At 48.9% G+C, this 14369-nt stretch overlaps 1 protein-coding gene across 6 annotated transcripts; it reads right to left on the reverse strand.

Moving 5' to 3' along the window:
• Positions 1 to 9921: 9921 nt before the first annotated feature.
• On the reverse strand, positions 9922 to 12947 carry DUSP1 (dual specificity phosphatase 1). 6 transcript variants are annotated; one of them, XM_081035522.1, is made up of 5 exons: positions 12880 to 12947; positions 12354 to 12663; positions 11953 to 12098; positions 11366 to 11585; positions 9922 to 10944 (listed from the first exon to the last, which is right to left on the reverse strand). In XM_081035522.1, the coding sequence occupies exons 2-5, from the start codon at positions 12541 to 12543 to the stop codon at positions 10574 to 10576; spliced, it is 927 nt and encodes a 308-aa protein (XP_080891648.1). In that variant the 5' UTR covers positions 12544 to 12663; positions 12880 to 12947; the 3' UTR covers positions 9922 to 10573. The 6 variants fall into 6 exon arrangements, with proteins under 6 accessions (XP_080891648.1, XP_080891652.1, XP_080891650.1 ...); XM_081035526.1 differs by having other exon boundaries at positions 12193 to 12663; positions 12891 to 12944; XM_081035524.1 differs by having other exon boundaries at positions 12903 to 12941.
• Positions 12948 to 14369: the final 1422 nt, after the last annotated feature.

Consider the following 14369-nt stretch of genomic DNA (forward strand, 5'->3'; position numbering starts at 1 on the left):
CATTCATTCCCCCCAAATACTCGTATGCATTGGAGCCTGTGTGTATGTGTGTGTTGGGTGTGAGGATTAGAGTTCCAGGCAGAGGGAAGGCTCAGTATAAATAAAATCAGTGTGGTTTATTGCCATGGTTGGGGGAAGAGGTACTATGCAGTAGCAATATATACTTGACATGTGCCAGACACCGTGTTTACTGACTCATGTGGCCCTCACCATAACTTGATAAAGTAGTTCTATTTTGAATCCATTGTACAGATGTGGAAACTGAGGCACCAAGAAGTTAAAGCAGTTCCCTAAGGTCACAGACATAGGAAGCATGAGAATTTAAACCCCAGAGGCCTTGCTCTTAGCTATTCTGTCAGGTATAGCCATGGAGGCCACAGAGAGACGTGAGCTTTATTCTGGGTATGATAGGAAGCTCCTGGAAGGTTCGATGACTTCATGTATCAGTTAGAATTAGGTTCAGTTGCAAGAAAAGCCCAGCGTTAACAGTGGCTTAAACAACAGAGGAATATAGAAGTACAGTTTTCTCTCACCCAAAAATGCCCACCAGATTTAAGAGAAAGAAGATAAGTCAAAGCCTGGGAGACAATACTTGCAAAAGGCATGTCTGATACAGGATTGTTATCCAGAAAATACAAAGAACTCTCAAAACTCAACAATAAGAAAACCAACCACCTGATTTTGCAACTGGGCAAAAGATCTGAGCAGATACCTTACCAAAGAAGATATAAAGATGACAAATGTCAACATAATATGTCGTCAGGGAAATGCAAATTAAAACAACAATGAGATACTGTTACATACCTATTAGGATGGCCAAAATCCAAACCACTAACAAGACCAAATGCTGGTGAGGATGTGGAGCAATAGGAACTCCCATTTATTGCTGGTGGGGATGCAAAATGTTACAACCACTCTGGACAACACTTTGTTAGATTCTTGCAAAATGAAACAGTCTTACAATACAGTCAAGCAATTGTGCTCCTTGTTATTTAACCAAAAAAGCTGAAAAAGTTATGTCCGCACAAAAACCTGCACACGATGTTTATAACAGCTTTATTCATAATCTCCAGAATCTGGAAGCAACTAAAGTGTCTTTGAATGGGAGAATGAATAAACTGTGGTCCATCCAGACAAAGGAATATTATTCAGCACTGAAAAGAAATGGAAAGACATGGAAGAAAGTTAAGTGCATGTTACTAAGTGAAGGGAAAAAGCTAGTGCTTTTCAGCCTTTCTCCCCTGGGGTCGTTTCCTTGGCTTGGGGGTATTACCGTGCCTACACTTTGCAATGCTCACATAGGAGGTACAGGGCACTGGTCCATTTGTGTAAGAGTAGGGACCCTCATGTGGGCTCTGGGAAATTCAGTTCTAAGGCAAGTAGATTATGCCTGGGACAGGTCCTGAGGCCCTTCTTCCATCCATAAAATCTTCTGAACAACAATAAATGGGCTTCAGACCATTCGTTCCTCATCCCCTGGGGACAGGGGTCCTTCCTGTGCCAGACTTCTAGGGCTCAAGGGTCGCCTTCTGTAGAAAGCCTTTGCACCTTGTTCTTCCCTCTACCTGCTCCTCCCTGTATCTTCCCATCCCCTTGCCATGCCCACATCTTGCCTGGCTCCCAGATCACTGCACTACAATCATGGGTCCACCCATCAGTCTCTACCTTTTGCCAGGAGAACCCAAGGTGAGGGATCGTGTTTTCTCCATTCCTTTGTGTCCAGTGTCCAGTGCAGGGCCTGGTACCAGAGCTCAGTAGGGGCTGGTTTCATGACTGGACTATGGGCTACAGCACCTATCTCAACAAAGGACCATCTGCCTTAGCCTCTCGTGTCATCCACAGTAGACACCAAACCCCAACCTAGCTGGCACTGACAGCGCCCACCCCCAACACCACCACCTTGAGGCTCTATCAGGCTAGCAATATCCTAGAATGAGGTCCCTCATGATCCCCTAAATATGTCTTCATTTACTCAATCATTCACCTCCCCAACTTATGCCAAGCTGTGTATTGGAGGCTGGGGACACAGAAAGGAAAAACGCATGATCCTGCCCTTAGTGGCCCACAGTCTGGTGGGGGAGGCAGATGTCTCTCCCCTCTCCTCCCTCCCACCTCCCCACTCTGTCCCTCCTAGTCTCCTTTCCTTTCCCTCTCCCATATATACTGATTTAGCAACAAGCATACAACTACACAGAGTGATGAGTGACAGGAAGGTGCTGTTGTGAGCTCCATGGGGGAGAACCCCCAATGGTCACTAGAGACCTTGGCAAAGGACATTTCCAGGAGATTCAGCATGGATATCTAATCCTCCTATTAGATGAGAAGCTGTGAGTCATAAGCCCCAAGCAGCCCTACAGACTTCCCCATGAATCACCCACTGTCCCGTTCTCCTCATTAGAGGCACACGGCATGGGGAATTCTCCTTCGGACAAGAGGGAAGAAACATGGGGGAAGTGGTGGGAGGATGGGGTTCAGAGTGGAGTCTCTGAGTAGATTTTCCCACCATCGTCCTTTCCAGGATCACAGTCCTGACCCCAAGAACAGAGCCCCAGGATTGCAGGTCTTGGATAGCCAGGCCTCTCATGTTGTTTCCTGCTTGTAAAGTGCTTTTATATACTTTATTTGCACACCACTGTGTGTTACTGGAACGTCTCCAAGGGAAATTGCCTCATGTGGAAGGGAAAGAGGTTGGTTGAGCAGAAAAGAATCACTTCCCCATAGCTTGGGCCCAGGGTCCACCCCAAAGTGGGCGGGGGAGGGGAATTGTTTCACATCTTCAGAGTTCTTTCATTGATTCATCAAAGTTATTGAATACACACTACATACCAGCCAGTGTTCTAAGAGCAGGAGATCGCCCAGTGAACAAGACGAAGTCCCTGCCCTCAAGGTTTTACATCCTAGTGGGGAGATAGACCATATACAAATAAAGGTGGTTATAAGGTGCTGTGTTGAAAAATAAAGCAGAGAAAGAAATATGGAACTGTCAGGGTTGGGGCAGGATGGTCAGGGAATGGTCCACTGATAAGATGACTTTTGAACAGATATCTGAAGGAAGATCAGTCCGGGCAGAAGGAAGAGCATGGGTCCCTGAAGCAAGAGTGAACTTTGCTCTTGCTAAAAAGAGTGATGGGGCCAAGTTGGCTGGTAGACACGAGAGGGAAGAGTGGCAGAAGATGTGCTCAGAGACATATCATCAAGACAAGTCGTGTCAGGTCTTATAGCCTTTGTAAGGATATGGCCTTTATTCTGAGAGAGCTGGGAACCATGGGAAGGTTTTGAGTAGAGGAGAGAAATGATGTGTTAGAAATTTCACTCCGGGTTTCTAAAAGTCTAACTCCCTTCCAGTCATGGCAGGCCACATAACTCAAAACCACCCTACTGCTGAGGACTAAGAAAATTGGACAAAATATCTTAAAATATTTCAGTTTGAGGACATTTGAGCACTAAAAGGGCAGTGAGGAATTATGGGATTAAAATCTGGAAGAAGAAAACTTCGAGGAAAGGGCACTGTATCTGGGGCCGCCTTTCCCCAAAGGGTAGTTGCCTGTTGGGTATTTGAAATGTATCTGAAGTAGGAGACTGAAAGGCTAAGAGGTAGAGAGCTTTAAAAAGACTCATGAGTCTAACGGAAGAGAAAGTATCTTTCAGAGTACACCAAGGGGGAATCTGGTACATCCCTAGGCTTTTTCGCATATTACCCAAAAAAGTAACCCAAGCTGGGGGGGGGCTTGGTAAATTCCCCACACTTTTAGTTGAACCCCCTAAAGGATATACCCTCAGAATAAAGCTCAACTTCAAGTCCTCTCAAACCATCTCAATCTCTGCTTGGATTAAGGTGATCTGGGATTCCTAGGCACCCTAACCACATGCAATAAAGTAAAACCTCTTTAGAAGAGGATAATATCACCTTAAGCAAAACTATTACTAAAAATGTTCATACACAGTGTCTGACAATCAAAAATAACCAGGCAGGGTGGCCCGGTGGCTCAGGCGGTTAGAGCTACATGCTCCTAACTCCGAAGGCTGCTGATTCGATTCCCACATGGGCCAGTGGGCTCTCAACCACAAGGTTGCCAGTTGAATTCCTCAAGTCCCGCAAGGGATGGTGGGCTCCGCCCCCTGCAACTACGATTGAACACGGCACCTTGAGCTGAGCTGCCTCTTGCATGGCTCAGTTGGTTGGAGCGCGTCCTCTCAACCACAAGGTTGTTGGCTTGACTCCTGCAAGGGATGGTGGGATGGTGGGCAACTAGAAACGGTAACTGGACCTGGAGCTGAGCTGCGCCCTCCACAACTAAGACTGAAAGGACAACAACTTGAAGCTGAACAGCACCCTCCACAACTAAGGTTGAAAGGACAACAACTTGACTTGGAAAAAAGTCCTGGAAGTACACACTGTTCCCCAATAAAGTCCTGTTCCCCTTCCCCAATAAAAAAATCTTTTAAAAAAGCATCTTGTAAAAAAAAAAAAGGTAAAGCATTAAAATAAAACTACTAATGATATATTTAAAAAATAATTAAAAAATAAAATAAAAATAACCAGGCATATGAGGGAATACAATATGTTAAAAAAAAAACAAGAGAAACAATAAGCAATAGATATAAACACAAGAGGATCCAAATAGTTATTGGTCACAGACATTAAAATAACTATGTTTACTATGTGAAAGAATAGAAATGGAGAATTGAGAATTTTCTAAGACTAATGAAAGACATTAAGCCCCAGATTCAAAAGCACCACAAATCACAAGCAATATAAGTAGAAAGAAAACTGCAGAGACAATATAATAAAACTGCTAAAGAAAAAAGAAAGACAAAGAGAAAATTCAAAACAGCCAGAGAAAAAGACAGATTACCCTCAAAGGGACAACACTAGGATATTAAGCTGGCTTCTCATAAGATACCATGAAAGTCAGAAGACCATGGGATGTATCTTCAAACTCATTTTAAAAAATAAGGTTGCAAGTAGAATTCTTTGCCCAGTGAAAATATTTTTTCAATAATGAAAGTAAATAAAAACACTTGTAGGGAAGTAAAACCAGAGACTTTGTCATAAGATGTGCACTATATGCAATGCTAAAAGGATAGCTTTGGCCTCTGGTTGCAGGTAGACTCGGAGGGATGGTGCAGAAGCAGGCAGAACGCCTGCTTTTCCAATCACCACAGTCTCAGTGGGCCAATTCTCATTTATATGGCCTGCCTAGCCCACGAGGTGGTTGGGTTACAGCAGTGGGGTGTAGCCAGATGTACTCAGGACGCCGTTTGATACACAGACGAGGAAGTCTTCAAGGTCAAAGAAGACTTTATGGATTTGGCCATATTTTGAAGGGGGGGGGGAGATTATTTAAGTCACAGGAATAGCATTTCAAAGATAAGGGTAGCAAGAAAGCATATTGTGCTATGATAACTACACATCTCAATGTGCATGAAGGACTAGTGGGGGCAGGGAAAATGATGCTGGACATGAAGGCAGTGGTCACATCCTGGAGGGCTGTGGATTATGTGCCCCAGTGAGTCTGTCTGAAGAGTGTAACAAGTTGAGAGAGAGAGAGAGAGAGAGAGAGAGAGAGAGAGAGAGAGAGAGAGAGAGAGAGAGAGGTGAATCAACAAACACATGAAGGAATACGCAAAGAATGAAGCAGGAGGCAGCCAACCTCAAGTGTCCCTTGCTGGCAGCCTTGGTGAAGCTTTTAAACCTGAACTTTGCAATGTGGTACATGACAGAGGATTGCCCAGAGTTGGAGAGAAAAGCGGGCTAGGGGGCAGGAGTATGTGGTGCTCCAGCAGGACATTGTGGGGGACCCATTTCTATAGGGATGAGTCACATCTCCATTACACCAACCCATCTTTCAAAGGTCTAGGACCCCTTTCTGCCCCTTCCCAAAAAGTGTCTATTTTCTCTCCCCTCTGTCTCCCTGAACCAGCCCAAATGAACCCCAGGGATTCCAGAGTCTTTCCAGGCTTGGGAGGGTGGGTGGGTGGGGGTGAGGGGACTTAAAGCTGACATTTGGGCCAGAAAGGAGGATAGATGGTCACTTCAGCTGTTTCTTACAGATAAGAAAACTGAGGCCCAGAAAGGATCACATCTTGCCCACAGTCAATGGAGCAGGGCTGGTGGTCTCCAAACAAAGGCCAAGCCCAAACAAAGCTCAACCCAATGTGAATGCAGGCCTGGGGTTATGTGTCAGGATGGGGCAAGACTACCCACTTCTCCGTTTCTTTTCTCTTCACCAGAACACTCTAGGGAGGGTTGCTGTTGCTCAAGTGACAGAATGGGGACCTGCTGAGTCACAATAGGACAATGAGCCTTTCCCAAGCCTCTCTGATGTGTCCAGAGGTGACCGCCTTTTGTTTAATCCTTAAAGAGCCTTTGAAGGTCACAGGTTATTGCCCTATGTTAGAGATGGGGAAACTGAGGTTTAAAGAGTTCGGTAAATTACCCCCAGTGAAGTCACACAGCTAATAAGCGACAGAATCAGGACTTGAACTCAGGTCTAGCTAACCCTAAATCAAGTGCTCTATCCACCAGTCCACCAAGATCCCTCCCCCACTTCAAGTCTTTGCTGCCCGCTGACCTGGAACCCTCTTCCAGCTCACCTTTTAAATGAACAACAGGGTTGTATCATTCAGATCTTAGCTTAGGCACCCCTCAAAGAGGCCTCCCTGATCACCAAAATCTAAAGGAGCCCCCTTTCCCTTTCATTATCCCACCTTCATAGTATTCATTATCTTATTTCTTAATTACCTTATTTATATATCCCTCTCCCCACCCCATTGTTAGCTACTTGAGAGTAGGATCTGTGTCTTGTAAGGAAGTATCCCTGGGCCTATAGTCAGTAAATATTTGATGAATGAATGAACGACAGGACGTGCTGCTTAGCTTAAAAGGCCACAGTCAAGAAAAAGGTGGCTTTACAGTAGGTATTTCCTTAGTGAAGTTTTGTGGTGCTAGCAACATGCATACACTTTGTTTTCAGGAGGAAAGGGGAGCAGACGCTCCTCTGTCCCCAGAGATTGTTCTCCAACAGGCTTGCCCTGTAGAACTCCAGGAAAGTCCCCAGAGGTGGGCAGCCCTCCCACCTGCTCCCCAGAAAGCAACCTGCGGAGAAAAACAGCCTGGGGTGATTGAAAGCACCGGGCGGCCAGGGAGGTGTGGGAAAGCCAGCTGGCCGGGCGCTGGGCGGGGCTACCCTGTGTGGCCCGGGCTTTGTTTGCTTCTGTGTATGGCAACCAGAAAGCACCGCGGCCAGCACTTCTCACCGCCGCCTGCCGCCTCCCGAGGCCCCTGCCACCCCCTTCCCCTCCCCCCTTTCCCCCCCCATCTTAATCTCCTAAACTGATTTGTCAGCAGCAGGAAGTGACATGACAGCTTTCCTCACAAAAGGGAAACTCCTCCGTGTTACCATGGGGATGGAGGTCACTGTATGATCACAGATTTATATAATCTTAAAGGTGTACATACACACCACGATGGCATCTTCGAGGGGCGTGGGAGGGAGGGAGGGAAATGGACGCCGGAGGCTGCCAGTTCAAGGCAAATTAGCTACGATTTGCAAAATTCCAAGGAAAGGAAAGGATGCTGTGGAGGCGTTTGGAGTTGGAAGTTCCTAATGGGATAATGGGTGCCTGGAAACCGCAGAAAAGCATAAAGTGTACGTTGATACATTCTCTACGTCCTAGAATTAGAGCTGGGAGGAGCCTTACTCACCAGATCCAGTGCAAACTGACCATATTATGGTTGGGAAAACCCAAGAACTCCAGAGATCATTAGGAGAGGGGAAAAGGTCTAAGTGTTTCTCCAGGACCCACTCCCTACCAGGCACTTACATTCATGAGCCCATCTCCTCCTCACAAGTGAAGCAGGTTTTATTATCTTCATTTTACAGATGAGGAAATTGGGGCCCAAATGGATAAATAGCTTCCCATTCCCAAATTACATGATAAGACCATGGTGACATCTGATTGGCTACAAAGTTCATCTTTTCCCCACTCCCTCAAGCTGTCTTTTGGACTCAACTAGGACTTCGGTCCCCATTCTTCTTACAACGTCCTTTACTTGCTGTATGACGTTGAGCTAGAATTAGAAGGCTGTTGCTTAACCTCTCTGAGCCTCATTTTCCTCCTCTGTACAATGGGTACTATTAAAGGTTTAATGTGAAGATATGCAAAGCAGTTAGCACAGTGACAGGCACATGGTACTAGCTCTGAAATTAACAGCTGTTATTACCACATTTCAGTATTAAATGATTGTCTCTTATTTCAATCTCCCACTGAGAATCACACATTTTAATAGTTTAAGCATCTTTGCATTATGTTACCTTTTTTTCCCCCCTAAGAAAAGCAGTTTCAGGCTAAAAGTGACATTTTTCTGGAGGGCCTGAAGACCGGGAATCAGATACACGGGAAAGGGGGTTGTTACTGTGGCTCTCCCTGGCTGGCAGGAGGTGGCGTGGCTTGTGCTGGGAGAAGTGAGTGAATTGTTTTCACTGGAGGCTCCGTTAGGCAGCCGCTGTATTTTTCCACTGCGTGGATCACGTTGGAGATTAATTTTGGTTCAACCAGTGCCTGCCAAATAGAAAGTGATGGCCGGAGCCCATGCGGAAGTCAGCCATGGCATCTGCATGGACTTGAAGCTGCTGGTACATTTCCACGAAGGGAGATACTGGCAATAGTAAATTTCTAGGGTTTGATAAAAACACTGGGTACAGTTTGTTTTGAAAGGTGTGAACACACTTGCAATCGGAAGCCCAGGGGAGGAAATGAGCTTGCCAGCCCAGGCTAAGTTCTTAGAACTTAGGACACAGGGATCTTTCAGGCCTGGGAGGCAGGTGGCAGATGGTGAACCAGTGACGAAAGGTCAAGGACACTGATTCTGTATCAAGGCCTCGAATGATGGGATTGGATAAGGATTACTACTCAGGGTGCCACTAGAGATGAGTGGGATGTTTTCTTTCCTGCTTCCTACAACACTTTGTCCAGAAACAAGTAGTGGGGGCAGGAGCCAAAGGGCTAGTCGGCCAGGAATTTCACTCTTATTTAATTCAACATTATAGATTAGATTATGGGTTGGTGGTCAATTACACCTGCTGTTTTGGCCTGTTTGGCAAGAGAGAGTAAAAACCCAGAAGACTGCCCTAGAGCAAGTCAGATTTACCTGCCAAAATTATGAAATCAGAGCAAATAACCTGGAGGCAGCTACCAAAAATGCTGTGTACATAGGTAGAGATGCTGACAGGATGTGTGCCAAACGTAAGCGATCAGGTTGGGGTGGGAATTTCAGGTGATTTGTCTATGTTGTACTTGCTTCCAGTGCTTGGGTTTTTAACCATCTGAGGTATTATTTTCACACAAAAAATAAAGGTCTTTTCAAAAGCATAAAGAGAGTATCTGAGACAGGCAAGTGCAAAACATACAGGATTAGAAAACAAAGCAGATGTGGGCCCAATTCCCCCACTTCAGCCACTTAGCTCTGTGGGTCTCAGCATCTCTGTTTACAAAAGCTCTTGCTGAGTCGTTTTGGGAGCAGGGAGCACACACTGCTTTGCATGTAGGAGGAACGCATGTCAAGTGTTTGGGAAAACTATCTTCATAACTAGCTTTTTATATTATGCTGGGGAAGGTAGTAAATGAAAAAACCAAACCCAAGCAAATGACCATTTCTTTCTAGCTTTGGCTCTGGGGACACAGGCCCCCCTGGGTGACATGTTAAGGGATACATGGTGAGGACACTTGGATACAATACTGTGTTCAGCTGCACCTGTCTACCCCCCTTACAATCCAGCCATCTTGTGTGACCGAGGGACCACCAAAGAGTATGGCATCAGATCCCGACACACATCCTGGAGGTCCTTGCCTGGATTCTCCCTCATTTCACTAGTGGGACAGGGATCAGGGGCTGCCCAAGAAATAAAGCATTGCGAGTTCAATAGAAATGCCATAATTTATTCTGTTGTATAAAAAGTCATCCTTATATAACAAAATGTCTTCTCAGAAGAAGAAATATATTATTTCAGGTCATAAATAATCAGCAAACATACAACTAAAAAAATTAACACTGGTGCTTTCCAACAGTGCTGAAAACAAACCTACTTAGGATATATTTACAGGGTATTACAGTACTTAAACACAAAAATTGAGGTATTTGGTTCTAGGAGTTGACACATTTGTGAAGGCAGACTACCTACACAAAAATAAATAGGGTATATTCTCATATGTATGTGTCGTCAGGAATGGTAATACTGGTAGGTATGTCAAGCATGAAGAGTTCTACAAAATAAACAGGGGCAAGCAAGAAGAAACGGGCTCACACAGAGTCCTTTCTCTCTGCCCCTTTTTGTCAGGGGGACTTGATGTATGTACCCAATATATATATTGGTCCCGAATGTGCTGAGTTCAGCAAACGTCTTGACACTAAGTCATCTCTGTGACTGCTCAGGAACCCAGTGGAACTCGGGTGAAATTAAATAAATAAGGACCAGCCCTCTTGAGCTCCCTCCCTGGGGTTATTGCATTTCTCCCCTCCAGAAGGAGCCTGGAGTCCCAGTGGATTGTGAAGATGGCTTCCAGTGGCCTTTCAGCAGCTGGGAGAGGTCGTGATGGGGCTCTGCAGGTAACTCAATGCACTGTTCGTGGAGTGGACGGGGATGGAGACCGGGAAGTTGAAGACTGTGGTGGTGGAGGTGCCCCGGTCCAACACTGACATGGCGGGGCTCCCAGCCTCTGCCGAGCAGTGTGGGGCCAGGACCTGAGACTCAAACTGCAGCAGCTGGCCCATGAAGCTAAAATTGGGGGAGATGATGCTTCTCCTTTGCTTCACAAATTCAAAGGCCTCGTCCAGCTTGACTCGGTTAGTCCGCATGAGGTAAGCGAGGCAGATGGTGGCTGAGCGGGAAATGCCTGCCTGGCAGTGGACAAACACCCTTCCTCCGGCATTCTTGATGGAGTCTGGAAAACAAAGGGCGGCCGGTTACTTGAGAGCTCAGGAGAATGGCCCCAACTCCAGGCATAGGGTGGCTAAAAAATGTCGTGTGTCCTATGCAGACAATGTCACCTCATGCCATCACACAAACACTGTTCAGGCAATGTGGGCACTGTGCAAAGAACAGAGGGATTTAAACCCAGACTGGGCATCCAGTAAGCAGATGGATGTTGGCCAAATCAATTCAAGTCTCTGAGCCTTAGTTTACTCATTTGTAAAGTGGGACATCAAATCCCTAATTTGCAGAGACGTTAACTCACACCAGACGGGTATTTAATGTCTGGAGGAAGGCTCAGAAGAATGCCATTCAAGTCCTTGCTGTAGTTTGGGCTCAGTGGCTAAGATTGGGGGAGTGAGGCAGAAGTCCCCGGAGTCTGTTCCATTTACCTATAAAATCGATTGCCTCGTTGAACCAGGAGCTGATGTCTGCCTTGTGGTTGTCCTCTACGGGGATGCTCTTGTATTGGTAGTGACCCTCAAAATGGTTGGGACAATTGGCTGAGACGTTGATCAAGGCAGTGATACCCAAGGCATCCAGCATGTCCTTGCGGGAAGCATGATAGGCACTGCCCAGGTACAGAAAGGGCAGGATCTCCACAGGGCCACCCTGAAATTCAGAAATATCCAACACTTGTCAAGCTTTGCTCAAAGTTACTGCCAGTGCCCACACCCTGACAAAGACTCCCTGCTGGAAAAGTCAGTTTCACATATTGGGTGAACTTCTCAGCACTGTTGTTGGAGTACAAATAGGGGACTGAGCCCATTTGCCTGGGCTGGGGCCAATGGTCATTTCTATGGTGCCAACAGTTAAGAGAATCAGCTCCATCAGACCATTTAACCACGGAATAAATAATATCCCCGAGTCCCCTGTTATAAATAGAGAAAGTCACTTTCTCTCTTCTCACTAGCACTGCTCTTCCAGGCCTTTGCCAGCTAGCTGTTCCTGCTTCCCTCTGGCACGGCTCCCTACTAACCTGATCGTAGAGTGGGGTGCTGCAGGAACTGCACCCCGATTCGGCGCTGTCAGGGACGTTAGTACTCAGGGGAAGGCTGAGCCCCATGGGGGTCGACTGTTTGCTGCACAGCTCTGGGCAGGAAGCTGAAAAAGCTTCATATCCTCCTGAGAATACAAAGACATTCATTTTTTTCCATTAGTACCGCTGGCACAGGGCGCCTTCGTACAACTCCCCCACCCACCGGGACTGGAAGGTTACCCCGGGAGTCTTTGTTCTGGAGCCAAACAAAGCCAACGACGAGTCCCCAGAATACGACTCGGGCGACCCCGCGGCTCCAGGTGGGGCAGGACCAGGGGCCGAGTCCCGCGCGCAGGCAGCAGGGGGCGCGCAGCCCGCCGCGAGCTTCCCGGAGCGCGTACCTTGGAGGAAGAAGACTTGCGCGGCGCGCGCCTCGCGGCAGAGCGCGCCTGCGGCCAGGGCCAGGGTGCCGTCGCGCTTGGCGGCGTCCAGCGCGGCGCTGCGCTCGTCCAGCAGCACCACGGCGTGGTAGGCGCCGGCCAGCAGACGGCCGCGCAGCTCGGCGTTGGGCACGATGTGCTCCAGGCCCATGGCGCCCTTGGCCCGGCGCCGCACGATGGTGCTGAAGCGCACGTTGACCGAGCCGGCGATGTGGCCGGCGTTGAAAGCGAAGAAGGAGCGGCAGTCCAGGAGCAGGCACTGCGCCGCACGCTCCCGCAGCAGCGTCCGCAGGCCTCCGGCATCCAGTGAGCCCACCTCCATGACCATGGCCGGTACCAGTGCCCCCAGCGTGTAAGTCCTCCTGTACTCTTTGTCTTCCGAGCCAAGGGCAGGGAGAAGGCTTTCCAGGAAAAGCCCGACCCTGCTGGCTTGCTTTGCGCCGTACCCAAAACTGCCTTTGGACTGAGCAGGGGCTGTGCTGCGGGCTTCCGTGCGGCTCTCCCGACTACCCCTTCAGCCCGCGTCGCACCTTCAGCCTGGTCGTTCTTCGCAGTGAGCCCGGCCCCAGGAGTGCGTTTTTATGTGCCTGGCCGGGGGCGGGGCGGGCGCGCAGGGGGAGGGGGTTTGTTTGTTTGAATGGTGGTCACGTGACCGGGCGGTGACGTCACCCGCCCTGCCCGGCTTGGCGCCGGCGGAGCCAGAGGCGAAGACGTCATCGGCTACAGAACGGGATCCGATGGCCGCGCGCTGGCTTGGTCCGCGGCCCCCAGCTCGGCCGTCCGGCCTGCGCCTGACGCGTCCCCGGGGACCCGGCTCGCGCCGCTCTCCCAGCCTAGCGCTGCGTAGAGGAGGGCGCGCTGCCAGCCGAGCGATGGCGGGGATGCGAGCGGTTGGGAGAGCAGGCAGGCAGCTTGCCACCGGCCTCTGCCTCCGCTCCCCAGCGGCCGTGCCCCCTCCCCACGCCCTCGCCGCTTCCCCGAGCGGAAAGTGGCTTCCTGCGCTGTTGCATACACGTGTGCCCCTTCTCATTTCCTGGCCCCAACGGGGGGAAACAGAGTCCCGAGGAGAAGCGATTTACTGGCCCAGTATTACACTGCCAGGTGGGGGATGGGGTAAGAGGAGCCTGAAATGAGGGTTGGAGAACATTTTAGCCACTTTGTCCATAGAAAGGTTCCTACCAAGAACAGTCAGGGTGAGTTGGGATGAAAGGGTTCAAGGAAATGTTTTCCAGACTCCTATTACTTAAAGAAATATACATTTAATAAGTAAAATGCATTCCAATCAAACCCCTAGTAAAAAAAATGTTCTTCCTACTCGCCTACTCGTGTGGCCTAGAAGACGTAGAGGCGAAGCTAGCGGGTCAGGGGACTGAAATCTCAGTGCGGGGGTCGCGAGGCGCCCTTGTGAGGGGTTTGCCTTTTGAGAAGGCGATGGACAGCGCCCCTAGAGGCCCCCAGGCGTGCTGGTCACGTTTGCTTAAGACCCGGGGCTGCTCAATCTCTTTACTCCACGAATAGGTACTGATGGGGGGCTTACTAGGGGCTGGGCTGGGGGCCGCAACTAGGAACGAGAGCCGAGCCCCACACCCTCGCCCTGGTTCTCGCCATCTATATGGGCTGAATTTGAAATCCAATACTATGGCGCTTAAGGAGGATAGGATTTCCAGGACTTGGACAAACGTTTGGGAAGACCCCATTCGGTCACCAGCGCCCTGAGCCCTAGCGACGGCCCCCTGGGCAGTGGAGCCCGCTGCGTAACACCAACGTGCTAGGTACACAAACAAACATTGCGCCACCGGGCCGGGGTGCCGAGTCAGGAACATTTTGCGGTTTCTTCCGCTCTCCTCCGGAGGAACGGAGGGGGGGGGGAATTTCACTGCCACCCTGTGTCGTTGATCAGTGATTGTATCACCAGAGGCGACTTCTGCATTTGCCTCCCTTAGCTACCGTGTTCACACATGCCCAAACTTTGTGCCT

This window comes from Rhinolophus hipposideros (assembly GCF_964194185.1).
Source record: "Rhinolophus hipposideros genome assembly, chromosome: 23".
Lineage (NCBI taxonomy): Eukaryota > Metazoa > Chordata > Mammalia > Chiroptera > Rhinolophidae > Rhinolophus > Rhinolophus hipposideros.